Here is a 19,999-nt window from a genome sequence, read left to right on the forward strand (position 1 = left end):
AAACAAAACAGATTCAGAGATAGACACATAGATGACAGAAAACAGATGATAGATTAGATAGATGACAGATCTCTAAAAGTTGGATTATGTGATGAGCTCTGGGTGTTATACACAACTCATGAATCACTGAACACTACATCAAAAACTAATGATGTACTATAGATTGAATAACTGAACTTAATAAAAAAAATAAAACTTGGTTTATTCTAAAGCAAAAGCTCACCTATTCTCTAAATCAAAATAAATTTAGATATTCAGATTAGGATGGAGACAGGCAAGGGCCAACGGATTTCTATCCAAGTGGAGAAGGAAGTTAAGTTGTTTGGGCAGTCTGGCTACATGGCAGACAGGACAGCAGGACCAGTAGGTGGGGGCATTGCATAGGAACAGGGTGACGATTCAAAAGTCCTCATAGGCAGAGCAGAAATGGAAAATGGAAGAAAAACAACTATTATAAGAGGATACCAAGTCTTTGCCCTAGAGTGCCCTGGTACCTTCTCTCTGTCATTCTTACAATGTCTTTTTTTTTTTTTAATTTTTTATTTTTTATAAACATATATTTTTATCCCCAGGGGTACAGGTCTGTGAATCACCAGGTTACACACTTCACAGCACTCACCACAGCACATACCCTCCCCAATGTCCATAATCCCACCCCCTTCTCCCAAACCCCCTCCCCCCAGCAACCCTCAGTTTGTTTTGTGAGATTAAGAGTCACTTATGGTTTGTCTCCCTCCCAATCCCATCTCGTTTCATTTATTCTTCTCCTACCCACTTAAGCCCCCATGTTGCAAATGACATATCAGATAAAGGACTAGTGTCCAGAATCTATAAAGAACTTAGCAAACTCAACACCCAAAGAACAAATAATCCAATCAAGAAATGGGCAGAGGACATGAACAGACATTTCTGCAAAGAAGACACCCAGATGGCCAACAGACACATGAAAAAGTGCTCCATATCACTTGGCATCAGGGAAATACAAATCAAAACCACAATGAGATATCACCTCACACCAGTCAGAATGGCTAAAATCAACAAGTCAGGAAATGACAGATGCTGGCGAGGATGCGGAGAAAGGGGAACCCTCCTACACTGTTGGTGGGATTACAATGTCTTTTTATTTATGTATTTTTTTACAATGTCTTTTGAAAATCCATATAGTTCATGGAGATTTTTATGTGTGAATGCAGTCTTTTGAGAATGTACTCTGGAGCCTCAGTTTGACATCTGTCCTTCCACGCAGCAATGTCTAATTTTATGGGGAAGACTGAGGTGAGAACATAGGAGTTCCTGATAGTGTAAACTCCTGGAAATAAGGACAAATTCCTGAGAAATCTTTAGCCATTCAAGGCCGTGGAACTAGTACAGTAAAAAAAGATCTCTGCTAGGATACAGATAGACCCCGCTGATATCTGGGTCATGTGTACAACCAACAGAGTGACCCTAAAGATAATGTTTATATGATGAGATAAAGGAAGTAAAATAAATGGGTGTCCAGGGGAGCAGAGAGATCAAATTGGTGCTGCAAGGTTGGAATTGGATAGGTTGAACAGTGGGGACACAGGTAAAATTCTTGGTGTGCTGTCCTGACCCAGTTGAGAGGTCGTGGTTGGAGGCAAGTCATTCCTCCCCTGCTGAGCTGCTGATTAAGTCCATATGTCAAACCACAGTGAGCCTTGTTCCATTGTAACCTGTCTCAATCCCATTCCGATCTCTTCAGCTCCACAGTAGCCTTGAAAACCAACCACCCTGCAACTACAGTAACAGTGAAAATCAGCAGCCTAGCAGCCACAGGAGGGGGCAAGAATGCTACTGGAACTCCCCAAAACTCAACCCCAGGGAACTTTCACTTTTTAACCTATCTGCCAGCTTACTGAAAATATATTCTCGTGGCTTTTCTCTCTTTGATCTGACTCTGAGCTTGCTCTGTGCATTTGGGCATTCACCAGAAACAATCAGTGGCCATTGTTTAACACTGCAGCCTTTGGAAGGTGACAGTGTGTGGGTATGTGATCCAGCAGCATAAGAAGAGGGCACACAGAAAGTGAGAGAACAGGATAAGAGGAGGTGATGGGAGGACCCAGAGGTTTGGGATATAGGGAGTGCAGATAAAGAGACAATGCAGGGGGATAAAAGGCAAAAGTTTAAATGTTGCTTAGGAGTTAAACTGCAAGGCCAGGCTTAGGATTACAAGGGGACAAAATGTGCAGGGAAAGTAAGGGCAAGGGAGTTATTAGGATCTGGGTGGAAAAGGTATACAGGATGGAATGGGAAAAGGGAATAATGGCAATGGAGAGATGGTGGGCAAGCATGATAAAATGTAAGAACTATATCTATGAACATCTTGATGACCTTGGATTTGATCATGGTTCCTTAGACATAACAACAAAAGCACAATCAACAGGTGAAAAAATATATAAATCGGACTTCATTATAACTAAAACATTAGTACATCAAAAAACACTATCAGGAGAGTGACAGACACCATACAGGAGAAAACACTTGCCAATCATATACCTGCTAAGATGGTAGTGTCTATAATATAAAGAACTCTTATATCTCAACAAGACAGAAACAGAATTTGAAAATGGATAAAGGATTAAAGAGATATTTCTCTGAAGAAAATATGCAGATGGCAAGAAGCACATGAAAAGATGCTCAGTGCCATTAGTCATCTGGGAAATGCAAATCAAAACCGCAATGAGTCACACCCATTAGAATGGCTCCTATAAAAACAAAAAATTTTTGTGAGAGCGTAGAGAAATTACAACACTTGAGCATTTCTGGTGGAGATGTAAAATTGTGCATCTGCTATAGAAAATAGTACGGCAGCCCTTCACAAAATTAAACATAAAATTACTGTATGATCCAGCAATTTCATTTCTGGGTATACCAGAAGTGGTAAGGAAAGGGGAAAGAATTCCTCTTTCCAGAAGAATGGGAAGCAGTAATTCAAAAAGGTATGAATGAGATGCACTCGAAACGGACAGCAGGGAGCACTGGGTGTTATAGGCAAACACTGAATCATGGAACACTACATCAAAAACTAATGATGGGGGCGCCTGGGTGGCTCAGTGGGTTAAAGCCTCTGCCTTCGGCTCGGGTCATGATCCCAGGGTCCTGGGATGGAGCCCCACGTCGGGCTCTCTGCTCAGCAGGGAGCCTGCTTCCTCCTCTCTCTCTCTCTCTCTCTCTCTCTCTCTCTGCCTGCCTCTCTGCCTACTTGTAATCTCTGCCTGTCAAATAAATAAATAAATAATCTTAAAAAAAAAAAAAACTAATGATGTACGGTATGGTGACTAACATAACAAAAGAAATAAAAATAAAATAAAATAAGCTGGATACTCTTAACAGCCAGAGTAAATGAGGCAGAAAAACGAATTAGTGATCTAGAAAATAAGCTGATATGGGATAGGCAGCCAGAAGCACATGAGAACATGAGCATTTGGCCCTAACTCTGTTTTTCTAGGCCATGGTGCCCTACATTCTCAGAGAGTAGACCTCAACTACAAAACATCCTCTTTGCTAGCCTAACCACAACCCACATCCTAGATGAGCCCTGGACAGAGCCCTGTAAAAAACCTGCTGTCTCCTGCTATAGCGGGCCAAGAATTGACTTCTTCCCCTCTGGTATCCCCCCATGGGTACAGCTGCAACCCTCTCACATCCTTAAAAACCCCAGCCTGACAGAAGCTCAGGGCCAACATTCTTCTAGACATCTGGCCCCTCTCCTCCCTTGCGGAGTGAATAAACTCTCTCCTGCTCATCACAGCGCTTGCGCAGCTCTTTGCCTTCAGTGTCACTGGCCATCCTAAAGCAGTATTTCTTACCTGGATGAATTCCCCAATGTCTGATGAGACATGACTTCCGGGCAAAGGTTTTCCTACATCCGCCCCATTCATAGTGCTTCTCCCCAAGGTGAGTTCTCTGATAGATAATTAGGTACATTCTTGAGTAAAGCATCTTCCACAGTCTCTGAGTTCACAGGATTTCTCACCTGATGTGAGCACATGAGACTCACACACAGCCACCATGTGCAGAATGTTTAGTGAGGTAGCTTGCTGAAGAGAGCTTTCCTACACTTGCTGCACATGAAGAGTTTCACCACAAAGTGACTACTCTGAGGTACAATGAGATATGACTTCTGAGAGAAGACTTCTCCACACTGATCAAACATAATGTGGTATGCCAGATGGAATCCTAGAAAAGAAAAAGGACAGTAGGTGAAACAGTAATATAGACTTTAGTTAATGATAATGTAACAATATTAGCTCATTCATTGAAACAAGTGTAACACATTAATGTTAGATGTTAACTGGATGTAACAAATATACCACATTAAAGTCAAATGTTAACTGGAAACTGGATGTGGGATATATGGGAACTCTTTGTATCATTTATGCACATTTTTCTTTCTGTAAATCTAAAACTGGCCTGAAAAATATAGTTTAGAGGGGAAAAAAATTAACCATAGCCAGGCTACAGAACAGCTAGTATACAAGGGGAAGGAATACGGTACCTGGGTTACTCAGTCGGTTAATGTTCAACTCTTGATTTCAGCACAGGTCATGATCTCAGGGTCGTGGGATCAAGCACCACATTGGGCTCCACATGCAGCACATAGTGTCTGCTTGAGATTCTCTCTCTCCCTTTCCTTCTGCGCCTCCCCAGGCTTGTGTGCTCTCTCTGAATAAATATTTTTTTAATTTTTTTAAATAAAAAGGAAGGACATAAGGAATTATTGGGGTATGAAGATAGTTTCCATTTCTGATCTGTATAATGAAAGAAGAGCAGCACAGGGGAGGTATTCTGGAGGCAAGCAAATATGGGCCTACAGGCCAAATGTGACGATTGTCAACTTGGGAAACACCAGCATAGAACCGATACCATCAGCTTTCAGAGGGAAGAAATTACTGAGGGAGTTACAATAAAAGTCAAGAACAGAAAATGGAGAACAGAAAAGCCAAGAACAGAAAGTGGGAAACTGTTAGAATATGAAGACCTAGGACTAGTTCATTTTTTGCTGCTCTTCTGATACAAGCAAGCAACTTCTGCAGCTGTTCTTTCCAGTGACAATTCTTCTGTGTCCAAATCTGCAGTATGTGGTCTCCAGTCAAGAGCATCTTCAGAAAAGATGAATTCCTAGTCCCATGACACCTCTCCTCCTCACTTCATTTATCATTAATGGGAAGCTGGGAACTATGGATTCAGGAGAAAATTCACTTTAGGTGGAACAGTAATGATGGTCACTTCTGAGTGCTCAACCAAAATGGCATGTCCGTAGGCTCTAACCAGTGCTGCTAGGCCAAAAGCTGAATGGAGCAGGCAGGAGGATCTTGGTGGCTTCTGAGCACATATATACCAAGAGCTCCACCAAGATGCTGAGAAAACCTGAAAACACAATGACCACTTCTGAGATACTCTCAATATTTCCTCTAAAAGCATGTTCTGGGGTTACCTGAGGGTAGATCAACTTGCTAGTCATTATGAGTTTTACCCAAGGAGTACACTGGAAAGCACATAAGATTTGAGGGGAAATATGCCTGGTTTTAGTCCCAGTTAGTCTATATACTTGCTTAGGGCCTTCTTAGCAATAATTAAGTGAGTCACAAAAACCACTACTTCTCTGACACACAGCCTTTGTAATAGTTAAAACATGGATAAAGATACAGAACTCACAGGTATCAAATATGTCACAGTGCCTTTTAGTAATAACAATTTCTAGTAACATTGGAGGGAAATAATGTATTAGTTAATAAACAAGCAATATACAGTCTTTTAATTTCATCCTCAATTATTCCTATGTTAAAACAAAGGAAACTAGAATAGAGAGTAGAAAGACTACCTAAAAGCAAGCCATTTTGCTAAATAAAATAACATAAATTCAAGAATATTTCTGAAAAATTTCAAGGGAATTTCCAAGATTATAAACAAGGTGATCTTCTAAATCACTGCATACAACAAAAGCTAAAATACATAACCTATGCAGCAGGAATGATAAGGTAAAATAAACTAAAAGGAAACAAATGATTTTTTAAAAAGCAAGATTTAAAATGGAGTGAGAGACAGTACTGGGTTGAGACAGCAAACGCAAATAGGAAAGATGACCATTAAAAGGCAAAGCTGAGGGGAGGAAAGACAGTGGAAGAGTAGGGGCTCCTGTTTCTGAGTTCAGCTGGATTCCCTATCAAACCATTTTGAACACCCAGTGAAATCAGCTTGAGATGTAAGAATACACATCTGGATTTCTACAAGCAGAAAAGCAACAGCTTTTTGCAAGGTAGGACATGGGGAGCCGTGAATCTTTGGGGAGATACTGGAAAATAAACAAGGGGAGCAAGTCTCCATAAGCTGGCTACTAGAAACTGATATAACACCAGAGCACAGAATCGGAACCCTTGGAAATCTGCTCTAGTGAGAGACTCCCTCTCTGAAAGGGGCTCTGGAAATGAAAAGGCATAATTCTAGTAGGGCATTGGGGTCTTGGGAGACGAGGAGCCACAGAGTGGAAAAGGGGGTGCCTGAACCAGTAGTCTCCAAGCAGTAGAGCCAGGAAGCAGGTTATGGTCAATGGGCTTAGGAAGGGACTCTTAGTTGCCATCGTGCTAAGCCTGGGGGTTGATGATCACACACTCCCTGAGCAGCCTAAAAAAGTCTGGAACCTGTGCCCAACCAGGCAAAAACTCGCAAGGCGGCAGCGGCCTGGAAAGGACATCAGAGCAACAGCTAGACGTGATCCAGAAGCTTTGGGTGCACACAGGAGCCTGCCACCACTTGTAGTTTTAGTCACAGGGTATAGTGGCACTTCTGGGCCCCTGGGACTATCTTTGGAAAAGCTTCGGTGGGCATGCACCATGGGAGTCTGCAGTTTCCAGTGGCACCTAGAGAAGAGGAGACTGTCCTGGAGGGTTTATTGAAGAGGGCAGACCGTGAATTTTCTGCTCTGGGCCAGAGGTTTGGGTGAGGCCATTTTTGCTGATCCTTTGAAGAGGCACAAAAAGCCTCCAGGAAACAAAAGTCATGCAGAACATGGGCTTCCACTGATCCCACCCTCCTTATAGTGGGTGGGGAAACTGCACCAGCCATGTTACCTAAGAAACAGCGGCAGATCTCTCCCTTTTCATTCATAATTTTATGTATTTGAGCTTTCTCTCTTTTCTTTTGGATTAGTGTCGCCAATGGTTTATCGATCTTCTTGATTCTTTCAAAAAACCAGCTTCTAGTTTCATTGATACGTTCTACTGTATCTCTGGTTTCTACCTCATCGATCTCAGCTCTAATCTTGATGGTTTCCCTTCTTATGTGTGGAGTTGGTTTGATTTGTTGTTGATTCTCCAGTTCTTTAAGGTGTAGAGACAGCTGCTATGTTCTGGATTTTTCTATTTTTTTGAGGGAGGCTTGGATGGCTATGTATTTCCCCCTTAGGACCGCCTTTGCTGTATCCCATAGGTTTTTGACCAAAGTGTCTTCATTCTCATTGGTTTCCATGAATTGTTTCAGTTCTTCTTTGATCTCCTTGTTGATCCCAGCATTCTTAAGCAAGGTGGACTTTAGCTTCCAGGTGTTTTATTTCCTTCGGAACTTTTCCTCGTGATTGAGCTTCAGTTTCAAAGCATTGTGATCTGAGAATATGCAGGGAATAATTTCAGTCTTTTGGTATCAGTTGAGTCCTGATTTGTGACCCAATATGTAGTCTATTCTGGAGAAGGTTCCATGTGCACTTGAGAAGAATGAATATTCTGTTGTTTTAGGGTGGAATGTTCTGTATATATCTATGAGGTCCATCTTGTCCAATGTGTCATTCAATGCTCTTGTTTCTTTATTGATTTTCTGCTTCGATGATCTGTCTATTTCTGAGAGAGGCCTGTTAAGATCTCCAACGATTAGTGTATTCATATCAATATGACTCTTTATCTTGATTAACAGTTTTCTTATGTAATTGGCTGCTCCCATATTGGGGGTATAGATATTTACAATGATTAGATCATCTTGGTGGATAGTCCCTTTAAGAATGATGTAGTGTGGGGCGCCTGGGTGGCTCAGTGGGTTAAGCCGCTGCCTTCGGCTCAGGTCATGATCTCAGGGTCCTGGGATCGAGTCCCGCATCGGGCTTTCTGCTCAGCAGGGAGCCTGCTTCCCTCTCTCTCTCTCTGCCTGCCTCTCCATCTACTTGTGATTTCTCTCTGTCAAATAAAAAAAAAAATCAAAAAAAAAAAAAAAAAAAGAATGATGTAGTGGGAGGAGATCAGGTGACACAACCAGCTGACTCCCATAGAGGAAGACCCTGTGGCTAGGGCTCTTGCAGCCACGGTTGCCCGGCCGGGGATTCGAGCCTTACTATCATCGTCAGAATGTTGGGCAAAGACCGAATTGAAATCTTTCCCTCGCGCATGGCACAGACCATCATGAAGGCTCGATTAAAAGGAGCACAGACAGGTCGAAACCTCCTGAAGAAAAAATCTGATGCCTTAACCCTTCGATTTCAACAGATCCTAAAGAAGATAATAGAGACTAAAATGTTGATGGGTGAAGTGATGAGAAAAGCTGCCTTCTCACTTGCTGAGGCCAAGTTCACAGCAGGGGACTTCAGCACCACAGTTATCCAGAATGTTAATAAAGCCCAAGTGAAGATCCGAGCTAAGAAAGATAACGTAGCAGATGTTACTTTGCCAGTGTTTGAACATTACCATGAAGGAACTGATAGTTACGAGCTGACTGGTTTAGCCAGAGGTGGGGAACAGTTGGCTCAATTAAAGAGGAATTACGCCAAAGCAGTGGAATTACTGGTGGAACTAGCTTCACTGCAGACTTCCTTTGTTACTTTGGATGAAGCCATTAAGATCACCAACAGGCGGGTAAATGCTATTGAACATGTCATCATTCCCCGGATTGAACGTACCCTTGCTTATATCATCACAGAGCTGGATGAGAGGGAGAGAGGAGAGTTCTATAGGTTAAAGAAAATACAGGAGAAGAAAAAGATTCTCAAGGAAAAATCGGAGAAAGACTTGGAGCAACGGAGGGCAGCTGGCGAGGTGATGGAGCCTGCTAATCTTTTGGCTGAAGAGAAGGATGAGGATCTTCTGTTTGAATAATCTTTCCTGCTCTGGTTATTTCACAAGCCCTAACATGGCACCATCTTAAATCACGATGTGTAGGTTTGGTATGTGTGGCTGTTTATTTTTTGGCCTAAGAATTCACTGGTGGTTAAATTTTCCTGGATGTTGGTTTTGGGACTACCTTTGCAAAATCCTAATCAGCAACCATTTATCACTTGAGATTTGTAGAATCTCAAAGGAACCTGTAGAATTTATTCAGCAGAAGCAGTACCCTGTTCCATGTGCATCTGTTCAAGTGATCTGCTTACCAAGCATATTAGGAAATTCCCCTTAGGAAATAGCAGTGGCCTCGGGCCAGCTGTTGCTGTAGCAGCCTGCTTCCTTCCTGCTCCGACACTGGGGCACTGTTGTCTGAGAGTGCTGCCGCCGTCCTGTGTAACCCTGATGCTTCCTCTCAAGCTTTATGAAACCTTCACTATTTTTCCTTGCATGACAGGTCTCTGTCCTATCTGTCATGGGAGTTCTGCCAATTTTAATGTGATTATGGTATAAACAGTAAAATGATAAAAAAAAAAAAAGAATGATGTAGTGTCCTTCTGTATCTCTGACTACAGTCTTTAGTTTAAAATCTAATTTGTCTGATAGGAGAATCACTACCCTGGCCTTCTTTTGAGGCCCATTGGCATGAAAGATGGTTCTCCATCCCTTCACTTTCAGTCTGGGTGTATCTTTAGGTTCAAAATGGGTCTCTTGTAGACAACATATAGATGGGTCCTGTCTTTTTATCCAGTCTGCAACCCTGTGCCGTTTTATGGGCGCATTTAGGCCATTCACATTGAGGGTGATTATTGATAGATACATTTTTATTGACATCGTGTTACCATTGAAGTCTTTCTTTCTGTAGATTGTCTCTATATTTCTGTTCAATGTTATTCTTGGGCTTTTTCTTCCTTTAAAGAAACCCCCTTAATATTTCCTGCAATATTGGCTTGGTGGTTGCATAGTCTTTTAAGCCTTGCTGGTCTTGGAAACTCTTTATCTCTCCATCCATTTTGAATGTCAGTCTTGCTGGATAAAGTATTCTTGGCTGCATGTTCTTCCCATTCAGTGCCCTGAATATATCTTTCCAGCCCTTTCTGGCTTGCCAGGTCTCTGTGGAAAGGTCTGACGTTATTCTGATGGGCTTTCCTCTGTACGTAAGGATCTTCTTTGTCCTAGCTGCTTTCAAGAGGTTCTGCCTACAATTATAATTCTTCATTCTTACTATTAGGTGTCTCAAGGACTTCCGAGATTCTGTAATCTTGGGGAGAAACCTTTCGGCCTCTAGTACATGAACGCTGGCTCAATTCATGAGATTCAGAAAATTTTCATGAAGAGCTTGTTCCACTATATCTTCTAGATTTCTTTCTTTCTCCTCCCCTTCAGGGATTCCAATAATTCTGATGTTGGAATGTTTCATGGCATCATTTATTTCCCTGATTCTGTTTTCGTGGCTTCTAAGCTGTTTGTTCCAGGCTTTCTCCTGATCCTTTCTCTCTATCTGTTTGTCCTCCAGATCACTAATTCTATCTTCTGTCTCAGTTATTCTAGCGTTGAGAGAATTTAGATTAGTTTGGAACTCATTGAGAGCATTGTGAAGCTCATCCCTGGTAGCTTTCAGCTCTTCCCTAATATTGAAAACATGATCTCTGGTCGTTTTCAGTTTGGCCCTAATCAATACCATTTGGTCACCCATGGCTTTCTCCAACCTAGCTATTTCTTGGATAATTGTTAGCCTGAATTCTCTTTCCGACATATTGTCTATGTTGATAGCCGTTAGCTCTGTTGCAGAAGGTCCATCCTCTGTATTTTTCTTCTGTTGGGCATTCCTCCTCCTAGTCATTTTGGTGAGAGATGGCTGAACAGATGTAGCTGGATGTATCGACTATGGTGCAATCAAGGTGCACCCTGAAACGCTTCTGAGCAATCAGGGTTCCCCACCCAAATGAGAGGAAAAAGAAAAGGAAAAGAAAAAAAGAGAGAGGGAGAGAGACAGGAACGAAAGGTGAGATAGAAGAGAAGGTTCAGCCCAAATGGGCCCCAAGGTAAGATTTATGAAGTATACAAACAAACACAGACAAACAAAAAGACTGATAAAATTATATGATAAGATAATATATATATGTATGTATGTATATATATTTGCATATATATGCAAATAAAGGAAGAAACTCGTCAAAAAGAATCCCGAGTATAAGACTTATATACTATCAGGACAAACACAAAAACACAGAAATACTGGTGGAATAAAAAGATGGGAGAGTGGTTGTAAATTCTCAGTGTGGGTGAGGAAGGTTGTTTTGATTCTTCCTGGAAGTATCTTGATATCTTTGTTAAAGGACTCAACTTTCCTAAGATAAAGGGGGATTAGGAATTGGTTTACCTATAGGGGTAGCATTGATTGGGGAAAGGGGATTACCTTGAAGTTTAACTCTATATCAAACTATATGAATATTTGAAAATAAAAATTTAAAAAAGGAATAAACTAGACTAAACAGGAAAAATATACATTGGAAAAAAGACAGTCTCTTCAATAAATGGTGCTGGGAAAACTGGGCAGCTGTATGTAGAAGAATGAAACTCGACCATTCTCCTACACCATACACAAAGATAAACTCAAAATGGATAAAAGGCCTCAACGTGAGACAGGAATCCATCAGAATCCTAGAGGAGAACATAGGCAGTAATCTCCTTGATATCAGCCACAGCAACTTCTTTCAAGATATGTCTCCAAAGGCAAAGGAAACAAAAGCGAAGATAAACTTTTGGGACTTCATCAAGATCAAAAGCTTATGCACAGCAAAGGACACAGTCAAGAAAACAAAGAGGCAACCCATGGAATGGGAGAAGATATTTGCAAATGACAGTACAGACAAAAGGTTGATATCCAGGATCTATAATGAACTCCTCAAACTCAACACATACAAAACAGGCAATCATATCAAAAAATGGGCAGAAGATATGGACAGACACTTCTCCAATAAAGACATACAAATGGCTATCAGAAACATGAAAAATGTTCATCATCACTAGCCATCAGGGAGATTCAAATTAAAGCTACATTGAAATATCACCTTATACCAGTTAGAATGGCCAAAGTTAGCAAGACAAGAAACAACATGTATTGGAGGGGATGTTGAAGGGGAACCCTCTTCCACTGTTGGTGGGAATGCAAGTTGGTGCAGCCTCTTTGGAGAACAGTGTGGAGATTCCTCAAGAAATTAAAAATAGAACTTCCCTATGACCCTGCCATTGCACTACTGGGTATTTACCCCAAAGATACAGATGTCGTGAAAAGAAGGGCCATCTGCACCCCAATGATTATAGCAGCACTGGCCACGGTCGCCAAACTGTGAAAAGAACCAAGATGCCCTTCAACGGATGAATGGATAAGGAAGATGTAGTCCATATACACTATGGAGTATTATGCCTCCATCAGAAAGGATGAATACCCAACTTTTGTAGCAACATGGACGGGACTGGAAGAGATTATGCTGCGTGAAATAAGTCAAGCAGAGAGAGTCAATTATCTTATAGTTTCACTTATTTGTGAAGCATAACAAATAGCATGGAGGATATGGGGAGTTAGAGAGGAGAAAGGAGTCGGGGAAATTGGAAGGGGAGGTGAACCATGAGAGACTATGGACTCTGAAAAACAATCTGAGGGTTTTGAAGGGGTGGGGGGTGGGAGGTCAGGGTACCAGGTAGTGGGTATTATAGAGGGCACGGATTGCATGGAGCGCTGGGTGTGGTGCAAAAATAATGAATACTGTTATGCTGAAAAGAAAAAATAAATTAAAAAAGAAACAGCGGCAGAGGACAGTCTGGAAGAACAGGTGGACCACAGCCCTATGGATCCTGTAATACCGTAATATCCCAATGTCAGGGGAAAATAGTATATTGAGCTCTAGGTGCTGCCTCACAACTTGTTTATTTTTCAGATAAAATTCTCCTTTTCTTTTTTTATCTTTTTCTTATGCTTTTTCTTTTTAGATAATATGCTTCATTTTACTCCTTTTTTCACTCTACTCAATATGTTATATATGGTTCACTTTCCTTGTAATTTGGGGATGTAGTATCCTCTAACACACAGACCAAAATTCATGAAGAACAACTGGAACACCCTGCTTTGTCCATCCTGAGTGAGTATAGTCTCCCCATTTTTTTCTTTTCTTTTTTACTTTTCAAATTTTTTTTAAAGATTTTATGTATTTATTTGACAGAGATCACACAAGTAGGCAGAGAGGTAGGCAGAGAGAGAGAGGAAGGTAAGCAGGTTCCCTGCTGAGCATAGGGCCTGATGTGGGACTTGATCCCAGGACCCTGGGACCATGACCTAAGCCAAAGGCAGAGGCTTAACCCACTGAGCTACCCAGGCGCCCTTCCTTTTTTTTAATTTTATTCTTGGGTTTCATTTTGGCTTTATTTTTCAATGGTGACTTCCAACCGACTACTCCAGATGTGCCTAGGATGCACCTTGCTTGGGTTGTGGTTGATATTTTGGACTCTGTTCATTCACTCAACCATCCCTTGACAGAATGACTAAGAACTCCCAACAAAGAAAAGAACCAGAGACGCTAACAGCTGAGCAGGGTGACCTACCTTGGGCTCACCCCCGGGGTCCTGAGACCATGACCTGAGCCAAGGCGGACACTTAACCGACTGAGCCACCAGACCCCCTTTAAGTCTGAAATCTTGGCCAGAAACGCCTTCGCTAACACCCTGCATCCCAAGTTTCTCCATGTCCGAGCCCCGCAGAGAAACATGAACCTGATAACACACCTGATACACATCTCTACCATTCCAGCTCTTCCTCACCATGCCCCGCAAGTAGAATCACTCATGCCGACACAGACGCAGACAGTCGGGCCTTCGGCCATTAATTTCTTTAAACGCTTAAAAACACGGACCCTACCCTGGGTGGCTCAGTGGGTTAAGCCTCTGCCTTCACTCAGGTCATGATCTCAGGGTCCTGGGATCAAGCCCCGCGTTGGGCTCTCTGCTCAGCAGGGAGCCTGCTTCCTCCTTCTCTCTATGCCTGTCTCTCTGCCTATCTAGGAGCCTCACTCCGGAGAAACCCACCTGACGCTGAACTTCGGTAGACTCCACCTGCCGCTACCAGAGATTGAACTCACTTATAACCCAGTCCCGGCGCCCCCCGCTGTTGCTAGAAACGCATCAGGTATGTCCTCAACCTCGTTGGGTTCAGGCAGCTGGGTTCTGGCCCGGGATGCGGTTCTGTGACCTATGTGGCCACGCCCCCCGCTGCGGTCTGGGTCCAAAAGACGGTAGCGGGGGCTGCCGCTTAGGGCCCAAAGACGACGCTGAAGTCGATTTGGGGTATCTCCTTGCCTTTTCCGCCTTCTCGTTGGCTACAGCTCTGTGATGAGTAAGTTTGCAGAGGCAGACCCTACTCAAGGCCCGCATCACCCTGTGGTTTTTCTGGTTAGCCTTTTGGAAGGATGGCGGCGCCTGTGAGCCCTTACAGAGGAGCACCGTGGGGGCGGCCATCTTTGCGGGGAGTGCGGTTCCTCTGGGTGGGGAAGACCCGGACAGCTAAGGACTAGAGGACACGAGGACTCTTCGACCGCCTACGGGCGGTGTGGGGTAGGCCTTAAAGGGGTAGCGGTCAGACCATGGAGGAAGTATGGGAAACTTCTAGTCCTGGTGAGATTTGAGAATGGGGTGGAGTGGAGGTGAGAACAATAGTGCAGTTCTGTGTTAGGTGGGTCGGAGACCCTAGATAGGGCTGAGCGAATGGTGGAGGGCGGGGCTGCGGAAATAGATGCCCTCGGAGACCTGTCTAGGGCGCCCCATCCAGTAGGGAAAGGAAATGGGTGAGGCTTCAGATATATGCAAGTGTTTCCCCAAAATACCCAGCACGGGAGAGTGATCAGGTGATCAGATATGCTATTGCCTTGTTTGGCATCATTTCCAAGTAAAATAAACATACTTAAGAAATACTAGCCATTATTGTATGCAGGCAAAAGAGGTAGGGGGGTGTGGAGAGGGTATAATCCGTGTAGGGGCTTGGTTGGCCAGAGGGAGTCATTTTGTGTTCATGTAGTGAACTTAGATTTACCCTGCCCCCCCCAGAGGAACTTACTTGCAAAGCCTAGATACAAGGATGAGTCAGGCCAGGTGAAGACATCCAATAAGTGGGGCGCGCATATATCTAGGAGGGTAAATTGAAATTCAATTGGCCACCCGTGTGTTACCTAGCAGTTGCTTTTCTTTTTTTTTTTTTTCTGTGTGTGGCAGACCTAGCATGACTGTGCAGTTTTCCTGTGTATTGCAATCTCATTGGCCACCTGTGTGTGGGCCGGGCTCAACCACCCCTATAAAGGTTAGTTTGCTGAGACTGAGGAGGAGGAGGAGGAGAGCTCTCAGAGCTGCCAGCAGCCTCGCCACTACCGAGCCCCGGCCTTGCCACCCAGAACTGCGGCCCTCCACAGCGGCGCCGCAGGGAATGGTCTCGCCACCCCCAGCCACAGCCTCGGGGCCAAGCAGCCTCGCCACCACTGAGCCACGGCCCCACCGCAAACAGCCTCGCCACCCCCAGCGGCCTTGCTGCCCTGAACCTCGAGCCACCCCGAGCCACAAGCGATCTTGTTGCCCCCAGCCGCAGCCCCCGCTGCGAGGGGCCTCGCCAGAGCTGTCATTTCGGGAGCGGCTTCCTCAACGTGAGGCCTCCCCGGTGAGCGGCCTACTCAGGAGCAGCATTGTCTGGGGGAGAGGCCTCGTCTAGAGCAGCCCCATCAGGGAACGGCCTCCTCCAGAGCGGCCTTCGCCCGGGAGTGGCCCTGTCGGTGTACGACCTTGTCATCGAGCGGCCCTGTCCAGAGCGGCCTCATTGGCAAGCGGCCTCGTCTGGAGTGGTGGCCTCTTCTGGGGACCAGCCTTGTCAGAGTGGCGTCATGGGGAGCAGAGTCTGTGTCATCGGGGTTGTCCTCCTTGTCATTGTCGCTGTTGTCGTTGCCTCTTCGTTGTCAGGAGCGGCCTCCTCCGGGGAGCGGCTTCGTCCAGAGTGGCCTTTTCTTGGGAGCGGCCTCTTCCGGAGTGGCCTCATCCGGAGTGGCCTCATCTGGAGTGGCCTTCTTGGGAGTGACCTTGTCAGGGTCATCGTCGTTGTCTCTTCGTAAGAGATATCCCCTACCAGTCAGTTTTATTTTTGATGTTTGGCGCAAAATAAAGCTTTGTTTGATTTTCGCTTTGTGTCAGTCTCGTTCCTTTGATCACGGACCCTAACAACCCGTACATCTTTTTTTCATGGTATTTTAGAACTATCTGTACAGTTTTAATTTGTCATTCTCCCTGACCTAAAACTTCTAATGGTAAGAATCCTTTAAAATTCTCTTTATAAGGAGTACCTGGGTGGCTCAGTCGGTTGAGCACTGACTGGATTTTGGCTCAGGTCCTGAGCTCAGGGTTGTGAGACTGAGCCCAGACTCCGCACTCAGTGGGGAATCACTTGAGATTCTCTCTTTCCCTCTGCCCCTCGCACTCTCCCTCACTTGGGCTCTCTAAAATAAGAAATATTTTTTAAAAAATTAGGAAACATAGAAATTTTGGTAATGTTTTAATTTTTTTTGAAGATTTCTATTGTTTGAGAGAGAGCCAGGGGAAGGGTAGAGAGAATTTCAAGCAGACTCACCAAGGAGTAGGAGCTAGAGGCAGGGATAATCCTAAGAGCCTGAGATACTGACCTGAGCAGAAATCTAGAGTCTGCCACTTAACCAACTGAGCCACCCAGGCAGCCCAAGTAATTTTTGCTTACAAAAGCAATTTTTAAAGAACAGAAGATTCCCAGAAACTGGCAGTGCGTGAGGGGTGGCTATTACCCACCAGAGGGAAATAGCAGCTGGAACAACCCAAATTGGGATTGGAGCCTTGGAAAAAAGCCAGCAAGGCCAACAAAATCAAAGTCTGGGCAAAAGGCCAAAAAAGCAACCAAAATCAAGGCCAACAAACCTAGAGCCAATGAGAAAGGCAGCACCTGAATCCTTCCAGATATACTGTGAGGGCAGTGGTGGGCAGTAATTGTTTTTAGGGTAAAGAGTACGGAAAATTAGGTGTTTGTCAGGCCGTTGTCCTAGACTCTGCCTCAGAGATTCTGGTTTAGGATGCATGGGGTGTGATTTGGGAGTTTGCATTCTAAGTTTCTCAGAGGATGTGAGACAAGAGGCCTGTCATAATCATTAGAAATAATTGTAAACTGTTCTGTGGTTACAAATATTAGGATGGGTGATTCCCCTCACTACTTCTGTCTTGGCTCAAATTATATCCAAATAGCCCATGGGTGTGTGGGTGGCAGGCAGAGAAGAGCCTGTCCTGTTGCAACCTATACATTACTGTCAATTAGTATTACTAGGCTTTTTCCTCACAGTATTTATCACTTCCTAAGATTAGGTAATCCACTGTCTCCCCCTCACTAGACTGTAAGGTCCATAAAGGCTGTGCTGTTGCCCATTTTGTTCAGTAATGTTTCCTCAGCGAGCTTCAGAATGTATCTGAAGGAACGAATACCAATAACCGGGCATTTCTGATTGAATGCTGAGACAGGCACAAGACAGGAAGTTTCTTTTCCTTTGAGAGAACTGATTGTAACTCAGGTAGGTGGATAACTATGTGGTATTTATGAGATTGAGGGAAAATATTCAGTAGTGAGAGGCCAAGCCCCCCACTCCCAGAAGAGGGAGAAGGAATCCTAAGGAGAAACCACATGTCTCAACTCAGCAGCGACCAGTCCAGCTGGAATCCTTGATTCGGTGGCAGCTCTCAAGGGTGATGGTTCTGGGGACAAATAGAAAGGTTCTTCTCCATATACCTTAAGGACCTCATCTCCCATTTCCTAGATTCTCCAGTCTTAGAAACAAAGACTCTTGTCTTCTTTTTTATTCTGAGGACCTCTTTTTTATGTTCTTGCCTGGTTTATACTCAGTTACTGAGTCTCTAATCACACACGATTTGGAAGGAGACGTCTGTATTCTTTAGAACTGCTTTCGAATGACTTACTGCTTCCTTCAGTGACAAAACATTCTGACCAGCCCATTGGCTAATTTATTTACTTTCCAGACCAACATATTTGCCTTAATTTTTCTGTGCTCGGTAACATAAAGCCATGCAAACCAATACGCTCCAAGATAAATTTCTGGAGATGATGACAGATTTCTCTCAGTCTATGCTTTTCAGCCATATAGTGAAGCTACAAAATTTGCCTCATTGTGCTCTCCAAAGGAGTAGCCACTAGTCACAGATGCTACTGAGCACTTGAAATTTGGTTTCATGCAACTGAGGAACTGATTTTTTATTTTATTTTTAAAACTTTAAAATTTAAATAGCAAAAACAAAATGTCAAGGAATGTTTAACCTACTTCAGAAGATATGGACATTAAAAAATAAAAACTTACTTATATCCTAGGGTGCTTTAAAATCCATTGAGTCCTTGCCCTCCACTGAAGTAATATACCCTTTGAGTAAGAAAATATCATAATCCCTAGAACCAAACAGTGTCACCCCTTATCTGTGGCTTCACTTTCAGGGGTTACCTGAGGTCAAAGGCAGTCTGGAAGCAGATGATCCTCCTGACAGCAGCAGTGCCCTAACCCTAAGTCACAAATCCTCCTGACAGCAGCACTGACCTAACCCTGAGTCACAAGTCCTCCACATCACTTCGTATCGCATGGGCCTTTTATCATCTCTCATACTCCCAGAAGGGCGAGTAAAGGACAGTAAAATGTTTTGAGAAAGACCACATTCACATAACTTTTATTACAGGGTATTGTTATACTTGTTCTATTTTATTATTGGTTTTGGTGTTAATTCTTACTATGATTAATTTATAAATTCGACTTCACCAGGGGTGTGCCTGTGTAAGAAAAAACATACTGTATATAGGATAGGGTTCAGTGCTTGCCTAGCTTCAGGCATCCACTGGGGGGTCTTAGAACATATAACCCACACATAAGGGGACTTCCATACTCCATTATCTTCTCTGGACTGTGTGTCCCCTCCCCCAAATTCATGTATTGACTCCTAATCCCAGATATGATGGTACTAAGAAGTGGGGCCTTGAGAGGTGATTAGGTCATGATAGTAGAACATACGCAAATGGGATTAGTACCCTGGTAGGACATCCCAGAGAATGGCTCTCCCCTTCCCCTGTGTGAGGACACAGTGAGATGATTGCCTTCCCTGAGCCAGGAAGCAGACCTTCAGCAGACACCAAATCTCCCACCACTTTTATCTTTGACTTTGCAGCTTCCAAAACAGAAATAACTCTTTTCTTTCATTACTTATTCAAGACTTCTTGCGTGTAATTTAGAACATTCTGAACCTTTCATTCTGTAGGAACTCTGCACTTCTTTTTCTTTTAAATAAATTTCTCTTTTTATAAGCCATCCAGGCTACAGAATGCTCTTACAGCCACCAGAATGAACCAAGACGGTATCTATTTCACGTAGAATAGATATTTACATCCTCTTTCTACATTAGCTGGTGTAAATGTACCACTGAAAGATAATCCAGGACCTCAGTGCTCTCTCCCAGGAGACCATGGCCTTTTTCTGTTTTGGTCACCGCTGAATCCTCACCTCCTCAAACAGGACCCAGTACAAAGGGAGTACTTAACAAGTACTCGGTAAATGAATGAGCTGACTCATTCTAAGGCTGCTGTTCCGTAAGTGCCTCTGTATAAAATAACCTTCTAAGAGTTCACAGCAGACATCCCAGTTTCCAATTACTCCTTCCCATTGGCCTGCAGAAACTGAATTGATATACACATGCCCCATATCCTACCCACCCAAGGTTAGTCCTGATTGAACTTATTTCCTGCACTTATTGAACTCGATATTCCTTCATTCCTTTGACAGACACACACAGCAACTGAGGCGTATGTA

The 19,999-nt window shown here is 43.6% G+C and overlaps 1 protein-coding gene across 1 annotated transcript; it reads left to right on the forward strand.

The window, feature by feature from the left end:
- Nucleotides 1–8,255: 8,255 nt before the first annotated feature.
- Nucleotides 8,256–9,633, forward strand: LOC123391266 (V-type proton ATPase subunit D-like). The gene has a single exon (XM_045077440.1). It carries the CDS (start codon nt 8,355–8,357, stop codon nt 9,096–9,098), a length of 744 nt encoding a protein of 247 aa, XP_044933375.1. The 5' UTR covers nt 8,256–8,354; the 3' UTR covers nt 9,099–9,633.
- Nucleotides 9,634–19,999: the final 10,366 nt, after the last annotated feature.

This window comes from Mustela putorius, unplaced genomic scaffold (assembly GCF_011764305.1).
Source record: "Mustela putorius furo isolate JIRA1106 unplaced genomic scaffold, ASM1176430v1.1 tig00000196_pilon_pilon_pilon, whole genome shotgun sequence".
NCBI classification, from domain to species: domain Eukaryota; kingdom Metazoa; phylum Chordata; class Mammalia; order Carnivora; family Mustelidae; genus Mustela; species Mustela putorius.

Excerpts from the sequence above, each read along its gene's own strand:
- LOC123391266 (XM_045077440.1), top strand. The coding sequence starts at position 8,355 with ATGTTGGGCAAAGACCGAATTGAAATCTTTCCCTCGCGCATGGCACAG.